The sequence below is a fragment of the Polyodon spathula genome, chromosome 1 (genome assembly GCF_017654505.1).
Source record: "Polyodon spathula isolate WHYD16114869_AA chromosome 1, ASM1765450v1, whole genome shotgun sequence".
Lineage (NCBI taxonomy): Eukaryota > Metazoa > Chordata > Actinopteri > Acipenseriformes > Polyodontidae > Polyodon > Polyodon spathula.
Window position 1 is genome coordinate 110,127,361 of NC_054534.1, and position 17,329 is coordinate 110,144,689.

The 17,329-nt window shown below is 45.7% G+C and overlaps 1 protein-coding gene across 1 annotated transcript in view; it reads left to right on the plus strand.

Moving 5' to 3' along the window:
• Positions 1-17,329, plus strand: part of LOC121314314 (dual specificity testis-specific protein kinase 2-like) — a 190,764-nt gene that overhangs the window by 43,772 nt on the left and 129,663 nt on the right. The window contains exons 4-6 of the mRNA XM_041247475.1: positions 184-232; positions 2,367-2,513; positions 8,750-8,832. Coding sequence (XP_041103409.1) covers positions 184-232; positions 2,367-2,513; positions 8,750-8,832 — 279 coding nt within the window. The remainder of the gene's footprint in view (positions 1-183; positions 233-2,366; positions 2,514-8,749; positions 8,833-17,329) is intronic.

Consider the following 17,329-nt stretch of genomic DNA (forward strand, 5'->3'; position numbering starts at 1 on the left):
TCACTCTCTCTCACACTCATCCCTCAAATGTATTGGCTGCCTGAAGTGTAATGGTCACTTCACCCTAAACTTTCTTATGTTCTTATGTTCTTATGTTCTTATGTTCTTAATGAAGGTATTGTTTGTTAATAAAGTATTCTAAGTGCATTATAAATCCTCTCTCTGTCTCTCTCTGTCTCTCAGGTTCCTAGGAGTCTGTGTTCATGAGGGGCAGCTCCATGCACTTACTGAGGTATTATTTATTTTTATACAGTATCCACGTGAAACTATTTAACCATAACCACCTGGCAGGCAGGTATCAAAGGGGGAGGAAGCCAAAACTAAAACTGCTCTACATTAAAATAAAATAATGCTAAACTGCTTTATGATGAATACCATACAAAACTAAACAAATGCACTTTAAAAGAAATACAACATGAACATCTGTAACCCCAATGTATAAGCCTAATCCTAACTGAGGGTTGCAAATGATACTGTAAAGCTGAGGGAATCCAAAGCCACTTTGTGGCTTGGAACTTGGTTTCAGGCCACTGCATGGCACGCCAGGGGAGAGTTAAGAATGCCCTTTGGTTAAGCAGGCAATTGCAGGGCAGTGGGATTGGATGAAACCCAGTGACCCTCGAAGTACCAGAGCTGCATGGAGGGAGCCCAACCAGTTTTGATTTAGAAAGTTTACAAATGAGAGGAGGCCATTCAGCCCATCTTGCTCGTTTGGTTGTTAGTAGCTTATTGATCCCAGAATCTCATCAAGCAGCTTCTTGAAGGATCCCAGGGTGTCAGCTTCAACAACATTACTGGGGAGTTGATTCCAGACCCTCACAATTCTCTGTGTAAAAAATGTGCCTCCTATTTTCTGTTCTGAATGCCCCTTTGTCTGATCTCCATTTGTGACCCCTGGTCCTTGTTTCCTTTTTCAGGTCGAAAAAGTCCTCTAGGTCGACATTGTAAATACCTTTTAGAATTTTGAATGCATATGACATGCCTTTTAAACCCAGAATAATTCTGGTCGCTTTTCTTTGCACTCTATCTAGAGCAGCAATATCCTTTTTGTTTCGAGGTGATCAGAACTGAACACAATATTCTAGATGAGGTCTTACTAATGCATTGTACAGTTTTAACATTACTTCCCTTGATTTAAATCCAGCACTTTTCACAATGTATCCGAGCATCTTGTCTGCCTTTTTTATAGCTTCCCCACATTGTCTAGATGAAGACATTTCTGAGTCAACAAAAACTCCTAGGTCTTTTTCATAGATTCCTTCTCCAATTTCAGTATCTCCCATATGATATTTATAATGCACATTTTTATTTCCTGCGTGCAGTACCTTTCACCTTTCTCTGTTAAATGTCATTTGCCATGTCCCAGTTCTGAATCTTGTCTAGATCATTTTGAATGACCTTTGCTGCTGCAACAGTGTTTGCCACTCCTTTAATTTTTGTGTCATCTGCAGAGGACCTAATACTGATCCCTGTGGTACTCCACTGGTTACCTCAATCCATTCTGAGGTTTCTACTCTAATCACTACATTCTGTTTTCTACATGTTAACCACTCCCTAATCCATGTGCATGTGTTTCCTTGACTCCCTACTGCATTCAGTTTGAGAATTAATCTTTTATGCGCGACTTTGTCAAAAGCTTTCTGGAACTCTAAATAAACCATGTCATTTGCTTTGCAATTATCCATTATCGATGTTGCATCCTCAAAAAAATCAAGCAGTTAAGTTAGACACGATCTCCCTTTCCTAAAACCATGTTGACTGTCTCCCAGGATACTGTTACCATATAGGTAATTTTCCATTTTGGATCTTATTGTAGTTTGCATATGATAGAAATCAGGCTTCTTGGTCTGTAGATGCCTGGTTCGGTTTTGTTTCCCTTTTTGTGGATCGGTATTATGTTTGCAATTCGCCAGTCTTTCGGTACCACCCCTGTGTCAAGAGACTGTTACATGATCTTGGTTAGTGGTTTGTAAATAACTTCTTTCATTTCTTTGAGTACTACTGGGAGGATCTCATCCGGCCCAGGGGGTTTGTTTATTTTAAGAGCTCCTAGTCCCTTTAACACTTCTGCCTCGGTTATGCTAAAGTTAATTAGAACTGGATAGGAACAGGGTGAAATGTGGGGCATGTTGTCCATATCCTCCTTTATAAAAACTTGTGAAAAGTACTCATTTAATATATTTGCTGTTTTTTTCTCTTTGTCTATGGTGTTGGTATTTGCATCTCTTAAACACGTTACCTTCTCCTGACTTGTAGCTGCTATTTACATCTCTGACTTTCAACAAGATGCAATACGGGCTGGGAACCAACCAAGACATAGCCTTGCTGTAATGTATTTCTGAACTGCTCTGTGTGTTTCTCTCCAGTACATCAATGGAGGGAACCTGGAGCAGCTGCTGAACAGTGATGTCTCCCTGTGCTGGTCTGTCCGGATGAGGCTCTCTCTGGACATCGCCAAGGGCCTGCGGTACCTACACTCCAAAGGGATATTCCACCGCGACCTCACATCCAAGGTAGGCTCCTGGCAGTGGGATCTCCTTCCTTCCCTCTGCGTAGTGTAAGCATAGCAAAGTATAATAAAGCATGGTAAAGCACACGGAATCATTGTGAAGAATAGCGAGGTACAGTAAAGAAGAACTGCACATTTACACTGATGAATTTGTATAGAGGTATGCACAGTACATCAAGAGTAGTAACATCTTAGACAAGCGTGGTAACCCTTATAGCGTTGGAACAAATAACAAGGTACAGTAAAGGGCATAAATAAATGTGCAAACCAGGGTAAACTGTGGGAAATGCATAGTATAACCAATGGAAAATGGCAATGCAAAAATATTTTTTAAGGCCCTTCAGTTCTCCCTGATCAATCATTCAACCACTCCAGCAGTGGCCTCTGTTCTCTCTCCTTCTCTCTACCTGTCCCTCTGCTCTGTTCCCTCTCTCTCCCTCTGCCTCTGCATCCATCTCTCTCTACCTCTCCCTCTCTGCTCTGTTCCCTCTCCCTCCCTCTGCCTCTGTATCCTCTCTGCTCTGTTCCCTCTCTATCTCTATCTCTCTTTCTCTCTCTGAGATATGGTTATTTTAATTTAAGATGTATATTTCTTGCCTCATTTTGTGGCAGTTAGTTATAAGTTTCGCAGCAGTTTGAGCTGTTTCTTCGGGATTCCTGGTCTAAATGGTGGAAGCCAGGGGTAGTAAATATTTCTGACTTTGTTGTATTTGCTGCAGTCTAGAGCGAAGTGTTTCTACCTCCCCACAATCGCACTGGCCACAAGGTGCCTCTCTTGGTTTTCAGATCTGCCTGTGTCAGCCAGTTTTCACCTCAAGATTGTGGTTGCTCAGCTTGTATTTTGTCAGGGTCTGTCTCAATTTGGATCTTTTATTTCGGTTAAATATTCAGCTAGGGAATAATTTCTGTTTAGCACTCTGTAGCATTCTAGTAATATAAGTTTATGGGTGTGTTTTGCCCTGGCTGGTGTTTAAGCTCTGTGATATCAGTATGGCTCTGTTCACAGAGCTTCAGGGCCAGCTGGATGGGGGGTCGCTCTCTGGGCACTGCTCTTGTTTCAGCTGGATAGGGGGTCTCTCTCTGGGCACTGCTCTTGTTTCAGCTGGATAGGTGGTCTCTCTCTGGGTACTGCTCTTGTTTCAGCTGGATGGGGGGGGTCTCTCTCCGGGCACTGTTCTTGTTGTTTCAGCTGGATGGGGGGTCTCTCTCTGGGCACTGCTCTTGTTGTTTCAGCTGGATGGGGGGTCTCTCTCTGGGCACTGCTCTTGTTGTTTCAGCTGGATGGGGGGTCTCTCTCTGGGCACTGCTCTTGTTGTTTCAGCTGGATGGGGGGTCTCTCTCTGGGCACTGCTCTTGTTGTTTCAGCTGGATGGGGGGTCTCTCTCTGGGCACTGCTCTTGTTGTTTCAGCTGGATGGGGGGTCTCTCTGGGCACTGCTCTTGTTGTTTCAGCTGGATGGGGGGTCTCTCTCTGGACACTGCTCTTGTTGTTTGAGCTGGATGGGGGGGTCTCTCTCTGGGCACTGCTCTTGTTGTTTCAGCTGGATGGGGGGTCTCTCTCCGGGCACTGCTCTTGTTGTTTCAGCTGGATGGGGGGGTCTCTCTCTGGGCACTGCTCTTGTTGTTTGAGCTGGATGGGGGGTCTCTCTCTGGGCACTGCTCTTGTTGTTTCAGCTGGATGGGGGGTCTCTCTCTGGGCACTGCTCTTGTTGTTTCAGCTGGATGGGGGGTCTCTCTCTGGGCACTGCTCTTGTTGTTTCAGCTGGATGGGGGGTCTCTCTACGGGCACTGCTCTTGTTGTTTCAGCTGGATGGGGGGTCTCTCTCTGGGCACTGCTCTTGTTGTTTCAGCTGGATGGGGGGTCTCTCTCTGGGCACTGCTCTTTTTGTTTCAGCTGGATGGGGGGTCTCTCTCTGGGCACTGCTCTTGTTGTTTCAGCTGGATGGGGGGTCTCTCTCTGGGCACTGCTCTTGTTGTTTCAGCTGGATGGGGGGTCTCTCTCTGGGCACTGCTCTTGTTGTTTGAGCTGGATGGGGGGTCTCTCTCTGGGCACTGCTCTTGTTGTTTCAGCTGGATGGGGGGTCTCTCTCTGGGCACTGCTCTTGTTGTTTCAGCTGGATGGAGGGGTCTCTCTCTGGGCACTGCTCTTGTTGTTTCAGCTGGGTGGGGGGTCTCTCTCCGGGCACTGCTCTTGTTGTTTGAGCTGGATGGGGGGTCTCTCTCTGGGCACTGCTCTTGTTGTTTCAGCTGGATGGGGGGTCTCTCTCTGGGCACTGCTCTTGTTTCAGCTGGATGGGGGGTCTCTCTCTGGGCACTGCTCTTGTTGTTTCAGCTGGATGGGGGGGTCTCTCTCCGGGCACTGCTCTTGTTGTTTCAGCTGGATGGGGGGTCTCTCTCTGGGCACTGCTCTTGTTGTTTCAGCTGGATGGGGGGGTCTCTCTCTGGGCACTGCTCTTGTTGTTTCAGCTGGATGGCGGGGTCTCTCTCTGGACACTGCTCTTGTTGTTTGAGCTGGATGGGGGGTCTCTCTCTGGGCACTGCTCTTGTTGTTTGAGCTGGATGGGGGGTCTCTCTCTGGGCACTGCTCTTGTTGTTTCAGCTGGATGGGGGGTCTCTCTCTGGGCACTGCTCTTGTTGTTTCAGCTGGATGGCGGGGTCTCTCTCTGGGCACTGCTCTTGTTGTTTGAGCTGGATGGGGGGTCTCTCTCTGGGCACTGCTCTTGTTGTTTCAGCTGGATGGGGGGGTCTCTCTCTGGGCACTGCTCTTGTTGTTTCAGCTGGATGGGGGGTCTCTCTCCGGGCACTGCTCTTGTTGTTTCAGCTGGATGGGGGGGTCTCTCTCTGGGCACTGCTCTTGTTGTTTCAGCTGGATGGGGGGTCTCTCTCTGGGCACTGCTCTTGTTGTTTCAGCTGGATGGGGGGTCTCTCTCCGGGCACTGCTCTTGTTGTTTCAGCTGGATGGGGGGTCTCTCTCTGGGCACTGCTCTTGTTGTTTCAGCTGGATGGCGGGGTCTCTCTCTGGGCACTGCTCTTGTTGTTTCAGCTGGATGGGGGGGTCTCTCTCTGGGCACTGCTCTTGTTGTTTCAGCTGGATGGGGGGTCTCTCTCCGGGCACTGCTCTTGTTGTTTGAGCTGGATGGGGGGTCTCTCTCTGGACACTGCTCTTGTTGTTTCAGCTGGATGGGGGGTCTCTCTCCGGGCACTGCTCTTGTTGTTTGAGCTGGATGGGGGGTCTCTCTCTGGGCACTGCTCTTGTTGTTTCAGCTGGATGGGGGGTCTCTCTCTGGGCACTGCTCTTGTTGTTTCAGCTGGATGGGGGGTCTCTCTCTGGGCACTGCTCTTGTTGTTTCAGCTGGATGGGGGGTCTCTCTCCGGGCACTGCTCTTGTTGTTTCAGCTGGATGGGGGGGTCTCTCTCTGGGCACTGCTCTTGTTGTTTCAGCTGGATGGGGGGTCTCTCTCCGGGCACTGCTCTTGTTGTTTCAGCTGGATGGCGGGGTCTCTCTCTGGGCACTGCTCTTGTTGTTTCAGCTGGATGGGGGGTCTCTCTCTGGGCACTGCTCTTGTTGTTTCAGCTGGATGGGGGGTCTCTCTCCGGGCACTGCTCTTGTTGTTTCAGCTGGATGGGGGGGTCTCTCTCCGGGCACTGCTCTTGTTGTTTCAGCTGGATGGGGGGTCTCTCTCTGGGCACTGCTCTTGTTGTTTGAGCTGGATGGGGGGTCTCTCTCCGGGCACTGCTCTTGTTGTTTCAGCTGGATGGGGGGTCTCTCTCTGGGCACTGCTCTTGTTGTTTCAGCTGGATGGGGGGTCTCTCTCTGGGCACTGCTCTTGTTGTTTCAGCTGGATGGGGGGGTCTCTCTCTGGGCACTGCTCTTGTTGTTTGAGCTGGATGGGGGGTCTCTCTCTGGGCACTGCTCTTGTTGTTTCAGCTGGATGGGGGGTCTCTCTCTGGGCACTGCTCTTGTTGTTTCAGCTGGATGGGGGGTCTCTCTCCGGGCACTGCTCTTGTTGTTTCAGCTGGATGGGGGGTCTCTCTCCGGGCACTGCTCTTGTTGTTTGAGCTGGATGGGGGGTCTCTCTCTGGGCACTGCTCTTGTTGTTTCAGCTGGATGGGGGGTCTCTCTCTGGGCACTGCTCTTGTTGTTTCAGCTGGATGGGGGGGTCTCTCTCTGGGCACTGCTCTTGTTGTTTCAGCTGGATGGGGGGTCTCTCTCCGGGCACTGCTCTTGTTGTTTCAGCTGGATGGGGGGTCTCTCTCTGGGCACTGCTCTTGTTGTTTCAGCTGGATGGGGGGTCTCTCTCCGGGCACTGCTCTTGTTGTTTCAGCTGGATGGGGGGTCTCTCTCTGGGCACTGCTCTTGTTGTTTCAGCTGGATGGGGGGTCTCTCTCTGGGCACTGCTCTTGTTGTTTCAGCTGGATGGGGGGTCTCTCTCTGGGCACTGCTCTTGTTGTTTCAGCTGGATGGGGGGTCTCTCTCTGGGCACTGCTCTTGTTGTTTCAGCTGGATGGGGGGTCTCTCTCCAGGCACTGCTCTTGTTGTTTGAGCTGGATGGGGGGTCTCTCTCTGGGCACTGCTCTTGTTGTTTCAGCTGGATGGGGGGTCTCTCTCTGGGCACTGCTCTTGTCGTTTCAGCTGGATGGGGGGTCTCTCTCCGGGCACTGCTCTTGTCGTTTCAGCTGGATGGGGGGTCTCTCTCTGGGCACTGCTCTTGTTGTTTCAGCTGGATGGGGGGTCTCTCTCTGGGCACTGCTCTTGTTGTTTCAGCTGGATGGGGGGGTCTCTCTCTGGGCACTGCTCTTGTTGTTTCAGCTGGATGGGGGGTCTCTCTCTGGGCACTGCTCTTGTTGTTTCAGCTGGATGGGGGGTCTCTCTCCGGGCACTGCTCTTGTTGTTTCAGCTGGATGGGGGGTCTCTCTCCGGGCACTGCTCTTGTTGTTTGAGCTGGATGGGGGGTCTCTCTCCGGGCACTGCTCTTGTTGTTTCAGCTGGATGGGGGGTCTCTCTCCGGGCACTGCTCTTGTTGTTTCAGCTGGATGGGGGGTCTCTCTCCGGGCACTGCTCTTGTTGTTTCAGCTGGATGGGGGGTCTCTCTCCGGGCACTGCTCTTTTTGTTTGAGCTGGATGGGGGGTCTCTCTCTGGGCACTGCTCTTGTTGTTTCAGCTGGATGGGGGGTCTCTCTCCGGGCACTGCTCTTGTTGTTTCAGCTGGATGGCGGGGTCTCTCTCTGGGCACTGCTCTTGTCGTTTCAGCTGGATGTGTTAAATACACCCAATAGCAGAGGGCTCTTTTCTGGATTGTAAGGAATAGTGGGATTCGCCCAAGCTCTGTTCCACAGCCATTGTTTGAGGCATTTCTGTGAAGGTTCAGAAAATTCCATGTGGATGTTTTCAGCTGGAGCCTTTTTCCACTATTTGAATTGGATGTTTAGAATCGGCCCCCAGACTTCACTCCCACACAGCAGGATAGGAAGGAACACTATCAATCAGTTGTGTCCAAATTTTTACAGATGGTTTTAGGTAATTGCGACAGAAATATAATGAACCTTGGTTGTAAATCTCCCTCCTGACCTGTGAGGGCACTAAGCGAGGACAGATTTCTTTGGACGGGTTGGCTTGACAGTTCTTTCCCCAGGTCGGGAAGTCGGTCAGTCTGGAAAAAAGCAAGACTCCGTTGCAAGAACGTATCGACCTGGAAGGGAAACAATGTAGCAGCTGCAAATTGTAAAGGCAGCTGCACTTTTTTCTAGTGTTTTTAGTTCGTCTGGATTTAATTTTTTGTTTGTTTGATTTGTATAATTTTTCAAAGTTATTTTTTCATGTGTTTCCATTTTGGATTCCGAATTCTTTATCTGATTTTTTGGGGTTTAATTTTTGCCAAGTCGCCCAAAAGGTATTTTTGTCAATCTAATCTTCTATTTCTGATAGTTTACTGCTCTCGTATTTTCATTGTTTATATTGTTTTAGGGTATGGCAGTAGGTTTGGCGCAATTCTGGTTGTTTGGTTGGGTATGTTTATAGTTTGATAGGGTTCTTGGCTTTTTCCTCATTAGTTTACATTCACTGTCAAACTATTTTTTCTGTCATGTTGCATTTTTCTGTTAAGTTTAAGGTTTTGTTTTTCAGCCAGTGTTGACAAAAATATGATTTAAATCTACTAGGGCCTGGTTTACACCACTTATATTATGGGTATAATTTCTTGATTGAAAATGGATCTCTCTCTTTCTCTCTCTCTCTCTGTAGAACTGTTTGGTGCGCTGTGAGGATGGACTCTTCAGTGTTGTGGTGGGAGACTTCGGACTGGCTGAAAAAATCCCTAATTACAGGTCAGTACTAGCACAGATGCACACACGAGAGCCTGACACATTTACAACCTATACCAAGGAGAGCCTGACACGTAATACAACCTATACCAAGGAGAGCCTGACACGTATTACAACCTAAACCAAGGAGAGCCTGACACGTATTACAACCTAAACCAAGGAGAGCCTGACACGTATTACAACCTAAACCAAGGAGAGCCTGACACGTTTACAACCTATACCAAGGAGAGCCTGACACATTTACAACCTATACCAAGGAGAGCCTGACACGTTTACAACCTATACCAAGGAGAGCCTGACACGTTTACAACCTATACCAAGGAGAGCCTGACACGTTTACAACCTAAACCAAGGAGAGCCTGACACGTATTACAACCTATACCAAGGAGAGCCTGACACGTTTACAACCTAAACCAAGGAGAGCCTGACACGTAATACAACCTATACCAAGGAGAGCCTGACACGTTTACAACCTAAACCAAGGAGAGCCTGACACGTATTACAACCTATACCAAGGAGAGCCTGACACGTTTACAACCTATACCAAGGAGAGCCTGACACGTTTACAACCTATACCAAGGAGAGCCTGACACGTTTACAACCTATACCAAGGAGAGCCTGACACGTTTACAACCTATACCAAGGAGAGCCTGACACGTTTACAACCTATACCAAGGAGAGCCTGACACGTATTACAACCTAAACCAAGGAGAGCCTGACACGTTTACACCCTAAACCAAGGAGAGCCTGAGGCATCAGTAATCAGTACTGTAGTTAAGTATATAGAAAAAAGAAAAAGGTAATGTTCACCAAAATGTGAATAATTGGTCAAATCAGTTCTATCAGGATATCCTTCACATTTTTTAGTACCTTTTTCTTGACCCTTTCTTAACCCTTTTATGTATAACTGCTTTACAGTATGTGGAGTGTGATTTGTTGTGTTATCAAGATGCATGTAATCATGTAGGTGTGATGTAAGGATGGATGTACAAACAGACCCCTTTAAATATCCCCACAATCTCACACTCTCAATAGCTTTTGAAAAGTAATGCTCCTTCCACGTATTATCGCAGTCAGATGGTGGGGTGGGGGCTTGACCGGCACACCTTCTGCGCTGTTCTCTTGTTCCTATATCTTTTTCAGTGCTTGCAGTAGCAGTGCGTGTCATTGTGCATTAAATGGGGGTGCTAGTAAGGATCAGTCAATTTGTGAGTCTGGGTCCTCACTGTGGATACCTGATGTCCTGGGAGGAGAGCGGAGGGATACTTTGGGAGCCCTAGTTCAGGGTGTAACACACAATGTGGCACGGTTGGTTTAATATACATTCCCCACATGTAGGCATCTGCTCTGTGGTAAAAATAGCAAAAGGACAGCAAAGTTTATAATAAAGAAATGCATAGGTAAGCAGTGTAAAGCCCAGAAAGGTAAAGCATATTTAAAAAACATGGCACAGTAGGGGATAAATGCATAGTATAACCATGGCAAAAGCATGGGAAAACTGAAAGAAATACATTCTGTGGTAAACTTATAGAAGTAAAGTAAATGGTTTGAATTCTTTACTTACAAAAAAAAAATAATAAAGACTTCCTGGCTGTAACTCAATTAATTTCAAATGACCTGTGTTAACCACTGAGCTCTGTAGAAACCCTGCCTGCAGTGAATGTGTAAAAGTGAGCAGTGTAAACCACTGAGCTCTGTAGAAACCCTGACTGCAGTGAATGTGTAAAAGTGAGCAGTGTTAACCACTGAGCTCTGTAGAAACCCTGCCTGCAGTGAATGTGTAAAAGTGAGCAGTGTTAACCACTGAGCTCTGTAGAAACCCTGTCTGCAGAGAATGTGTAAAAGTGAGCAGTGTTAACCACTGAGCTCTGTAGAAACCCTGACTGCAGTGAATGTGTAAAAGTGAGCAGTGTTAACCACTGAGCTCTGTAGAAACCCTGTCTGCAGAGAATGTGTAAAAGTGAGCAGTGTTAACCACTGAGCTCTGTAGAAACCCTGACTGCAGTGAATGTGTAAAAGTGAGCAGTGTTAACCACTGAGCTCTGTAGAAACCCTGACTGCAGTGAATGTGTAAAAGTGAGCAGTGTTAACCACTGAGCTCTGTAGAAACCCTGACTGCAGTGAATGTGTAAAAGTGAGCAGTGTAAACCACTGAGCTCTGTAGAAACCCTGCCTGCAGTGAATGTGTAAAAGTGAGAAGTGTAAACCACTGAGCTCTGTAGAAACCCTGCCTGCAGTGAATGTGTAAAAGTGAGCAGTGTTAACCACTGAGCTCTGTAGAAACCCTGACTGCAGTGAATGTGTAAAAGTGAGCAGTGTTAACCACTGAGCTCTGTAGAAACCCTGACTGCAGTGAATGTGTAAAAGTGAGCAGTGTAAACCACTGAGCTCTGTAGAAACCCTGTCTGCAGAGAATGTGTAAAAGTGAGCAGTGTTAACCACTGAGCTCTGTAGAAACCCTGACTGCAGTGAATGTGTAAAAGTGAGCAGTGTAAACCACTGAGCTCTGTAGAAACCCTGCCTGCAGTGAATGTGTAAAAGTGAGCAGTGTAAACCACTGAGCTCTGTAGAAACCCTGACTGCAGTGAATGTGTAAAAGTGAGCAGTGTAAACCACTGAGCTCTGTAGAAACCCTGACTGCAGTGAATGTGTAAAAGTGAGCAGTGTTAACCACTGAGCTCTGTAGAAACCCTGACTGCAGTGAATGTGACTCCAGAGGCTTAGACTGATCATTGTAACATTCTAAATATGGAGAAACTATTTTCGTCCAACTGCAGTTTCACTTCCCAGAGTATCTAACAGTAGACTTGAGGCTCCTATAGACTCCTCATTCTCCCAAAATGGTATTCAGGGTTTGAGCTGCATGTCCAGTTGGCCTCTCTCTCTCCCTCTCCCTCTCTGTCCCCCTCCCTCTCTCTCTGTCTCTCTCTCTCTCTCCTCTTTCTCTCCCTCTCCCTCTCTGTCCCCCTCCCTCTCTCCTCTGTCTCTCTCTCCTTCTCTCTCTCTCGTTCTCGCTCTCTGTCAAGTCTCAGAGTTTATAATTGGAAGGAAAGCCTCTGTTGCCGTTCCTCGCTGGGACACTTCACTTTGTCATGGATTGCTTGGTGTGAAGAGTAGTGCTGTAAACCCGATGGACTGCTGTTAAAGTGCGTCTCTCTGTGTGTTTGTGAGCTCAGCAGAGGACTTAATAATAATAATAATAATAATAATAATAATAATAATAATAATAATAATAATAATAATAATAATAATAATAATATAAATTAAAAAGCTTTAATATAAAAGTAGGTCTTCAGGCAAGATTTCACATCATCAAGAGAAGGGGCCTCCCTTACAATGGGTGGCAGTGAGTTTCACAGGCGTGGGGCATAACCAGAGAAAGCCTGGTCACTGCAGCCTAGCTTTAAGAACCATGAGAACATTTAGATCAGCTGATCACAGGGCATGAGAGGTAAGAAGTAGAATCTTAAAGTCCACCCAGAACCTCACTGGCAGCCAATGGAAGGAGGCCAGGACTGGGGTTATATGCTCAGATCCAGCAGTTCTAGTTAAAACCTGAGCTGCTGAATTCTGTAACAGCTGGTGCCCCTGAAGGACCCTGCCAGAAACCCCAGCCAACAGACCACTGCAATAATCAATGCGTGTGGAAATAAAAGCGTGAACCAGCTTCTCTGCGTCTGAGATGGACAGAGACGGTCTTAAACGTGCAGTACTACACATATATATAAGAATGACATTTTTGTGATGTTTTTACCACGAGACTCAAAAGTCAATACAGAATCAGAAATTACACCTAGATTTTTTGCTATAGGAGTAGAATTTATTTCCACACCATCAATTAATAAACTAACACTACTGATTTTGCGACTCTGTTTTGAGGAGCCAGTTAACATCACCTCAGTTTTATTACAATTTAGCTGCAAGAAATTTTGTTGCATCCATATTTAAATTTCCGACAAACATGTAGAACAGAAACATCCAGTCCTGCCCCAGGTTTAGCCTGCAGATATAACTGTGTGTTATCAGCATAACAATGAAAATGTATTCCTTGACGACGAGTTATCTGACCAAGGGGTGAAATGTAAATACTGGAAAGGAGAGGTTCCAAAACAGAACCCTGAGGGACACCAGCTAACACATGCATTTTTTCAGATTGAAAACTCCCCATTGCCACAAACTCTTGTCTGTCAGTTAAATAGGATATGAACCACTGAAGAACCATACCAGAAATGCCTACATAATTCTCAAGGCCACCACAGCAATACCTCATGGTCGACCGTGTCAAATGCTGCACTCAAATCCAAAAGGACGAGAATATTAATTAGACCTGCATCCGCAGCCATCAGAAGGTCATTAACAACCTTAACCAGAGCTCTCTGTGTACTGTGTTTAGCTCTGAAATAATTTGTATAGGTCATTGGATGCAACATAGTTTGGGAGTTGATGTGCCACCACTCGCTCAAGAAAGGTAAATTAGATTGGCCTGTATGTAATTTTTTAGGCACATCTGGATCCAAATTTGTTTTTTGTTTTTTGTTTTTTTAACAAGGGTGTGACAGCAGCAATTTTAAAAGAATTTGGAACAACTCCAGATTTAAGGGAATCGTTGAGAATACTCGTTACAGATGAATAGAGAACCTGTCTTGCTTGTTTGGTTGTTAGTAGCTTATTGATCCCAGAATCTCATCAAGGAGCTTCTTGAAGGATCACAGGGTGTCATTGATTTCTAATGTTTGCACTTTTGTTCTTAAAAAAATTTAGCAAATACATTACACTGCTCTGTAGAAGCAGATAGAATGGACTTACTGACTGGTTGTTGCATCTGATTAACAGTAGAGTAAAGAAACCTCGGGTTGCTATGACCATTCTCAATAAGTTGAGAAGAGAAGGGAGTCCTGTCTAAATTTAGAGCATCTCTGTACACAAGTTGATGCTGTTTTAAGGCTTGAGAAAGTAAGAGACAGTAAGACCAGTTTTCCTCCTTTTTACATCCAGCAGTCTTCCTAGATCACAAATCCACAGTGTACCAAGGAGAGGAGCGAGCAAACGAGAGCAATTTTAAATAAGTCAGAAATCAGTAGTTGTGTCATTATATAACTCTACTGCACTGTCCAAGAAGAATTCTGAACTGCACACAGAGAGGCATTAATAGCCTCAGAGACTGCAGCCGAGTCCACTGACCTCAAGTTACAAAATGTAATAGTGTGCTTATTATTAAAAGGAGCTATAGGGATTTGCAAATCCAGTAACACAGCTAAGTGATCTGAAATGCTCAAATCATGTACTTGCAGATTTAAACTCTCATGCTAATGGAATTTACAAGATCTAATATTGAGGCAGTGTGGTCCAGTGGTTAAAGTGCAGGGCACCTCCTATTGTAAGTGACTGCATGTAATGCACAGTTCACAGCCTACGTCTGTAAAGCCCTTTTTGATGGTGGTCCACTATGAAACGCGCTATAAAAATATATATATATATATATACACAGTGCCTTGCAAAAGTATTCAGACCCCTGACCAATTCTCTCATATTATTGAATTACAAATGGTACATTGAAATTTCCTTCTGTTCGATATTTTATTTTAAAACACTTAAACTCAAAATCAATTATTGTAAGGTGACGCTGGTTTTATGTTGGGAAATATTTTTAAGAAAAATAAAAAACTGAAATATCTTGCTTACATAAGTATTCAACCCCCACACATTAATATTTGGTAGAGTCACCTTTCACTGCAGTAACAGCTTTAAGTCTTTTGGGGTAAGTATGTACCAGCTTTGCACACAGTGTCGGAGTGATTTTGGCCCATTCTTCTTGGCAGATTTGCTCCAGGTTGTTCAGGTTGGTTGGATGACGCTTGTGGACTGCAATTTTCAAATAGTGCCACAGATTCTCAATGGGATTGAGATCAGGACTTTGACTGGGCCACTGTAAGACATTCACCTTTTTGTTCTTGAGCCACTCCAATGTTGCTTTGGCCTTGTGCTTGGGATCATTGTCCTGCTGAAAGGTGAATTTCCTCCCAAGCTTCAGTTTTTTAGCAGACTGAAGCAGATTCTCTTGCAGTATTTTCCTGTATTTTGCTCCATCCATTCTTCCTTCAATTGTAACAAGATGCCCAGTCCCTGCTGATGAGAAGCATCCCCACAGCATGATGCTGCCACCACCATACTTCACTGCAGGGATGGTGTGTCTTGAGGCATAGGCAGTGTTAGGTTTGTGTCATACATAGTGCTTTGAATTTTGGCCAAAAAGCTCTATCTTGGTCTCATCTGACCACAAAACCTTTTCCCACATCGCAGCTGGGTCACTCTCATGCTTTCTGGTAAACTGCAGACGTGCTTTCAGATGGTACTTTTTGAGTAACGGCTTCTTTCTTGCCACCCTCCCATACAGGCCAGTGTTATGCAGAGCTCTTGATATGGTTGACTGGTGCACCATTACTCCACTCCCAGCTCTAACTTCTGTAGAATGCTCCTTGGTCTTCATTTTTCTTCACATTCACAGCCTTACCAATGATCCTTCAACAGTGGGGTTTTTATCCAGAAAATGTGACAGCAACTTTAATGGTTCACAGGTGGAGGCCAATGGTAAGGTAATTGTGTCCTCGTTAGGGCAGTTTCTTTCATTGGTGCAAACTGGGAGCTTCCACAGCACAGGGGTTGAATACTTATGCAAGCAAGATATTTCAGTTTTTTATTTTTCTTAAAAATATTTCCCAACATAAAACCAATGTCACCTTACAATAATTGATTCTGAGTTTCAGTGTTTAAAAATAAAATATCAAACAGAACGAAATTTCAGTGTACCATTTGTAATTTGGTAATATGAGAGAATTGGTCAGGGGTCTGAATACTTTTGCAAGGCACTGTGTATGTATGTGTGTGTCTGTGTAATATATATATATATATATATATATATATATATATCTATATATATATATATATATATATACACACACACACACACACACACAGAACAAAAATATAAATGCAACATGCAACAATTTCAAAGATTTTACTGAGTTACAGTTCATATAAGGAAATCAGTCAATTGAAATAAATTCATTAGGCCCTAATCTATGGATTTCACATGACTGGGAATACAGATATGCATCTGTTGGTCACAGATACCTTAAAAAAAAAAAAAGGTAGGGGCGTGGATCAGAAAACCAGTCAGTATCTGGTGTGACCACCATTTGCCTCATGCAGCGCGACACATCTCCTTCGCATAGAGTTGATCAGGCTGTTGATTGTGGCCTGTGGAATGTTGTCCCACTCCTCTTCAATGGCTGTGCGAAGTTGCTGGATATTGGCGGGAAGTGGAACACGCTGTCGTACACGTCGATCCAGAGCATCCCAAACATGCTCAATGGGTGACATGTCTGGTGAGTATACAGGCCATGGAAGAACTGGGACATTTTCAGCTTCCAGGAATTGTGTACAGATCCTTGCGACATGGGGCCGTGCATTATCATGCTGAAACATGAGGTGATGGCAGCAGATGAATGGCATGACAATGGGCCTCAGGATCTCGTCACGGTATCTCTGTGCATTCAAGTTGCCATTGATAAAATGCAATTGTGTTCGTTGTCCGTAGCTTATGCCTGCCCATACCATAACCCCATCACCACCATGGGGCACTCTGTTCAGAACGTTGACCTCAGCAAACTGCTCGCCCACACGACGCCATACACACTGTCTGCCATCTGCCCGGTACAGTTGAAACCGGGATTCATCCGTGAAGAACACACGTGCCAGTGGCCATCGAAGGTGAGCATTTGCCCACTGAAGTCGGTTACGACGCCGAACTGCAGTCAGGTCAAGACCCTGATGAGGACGACAAGCACGCAGATGAGCTTCCCTGAGACGGTTTCTGACAGTTTGTGCAGAAATTCTTTGGTGGTGCAAACCCACAGTTTCATCAGCTGTCCGAGTGGCTGGTCTCAGAAGAAGTGAAGAAGCCGGATGTGGAGGTCCTGGGCTGGTGTGGTTACACGTGGTCTGCAGTTGTGAGGCCGGTTGGACGTACTGCCAAATTCTCTAAAACGACGTTGGAGGCGGCTTATGGTAGAGAAATGAACATTCAATTCTCTGGCAACAGCTCTGGTGGACATTCAATTGCACGCTCCCTCAAAACTTGAGACATCTGTGGCATTGTGTTGTGTGACAAAACTGCACATTTTAGAGTGGCCTTTTATTGTCCCCAGCACAAGGTGCACCTGTGTAATGATCATGCTGTTTAATCAGCTTCTTGATATGCCACACCTGTCGGGTGGATGGATTATCTTGGCAATGGAGAAATGCCCACTAACAGGGATGTAAACAAATTTGTGCACAAAATTTGAGAGAAATAAGCTTTTTGTGCGTATGGCATGTTAAACTGAATCTGTAAGGAGAGTGGGACGTCCCTAACCCGTGGAGCTGGGTCTGTCTGTGGAGAGATCGCCCTTCGGAGTGCACTGTGTTATCAACGAGCAGAGAGGGGCTGATCTTTTAATCC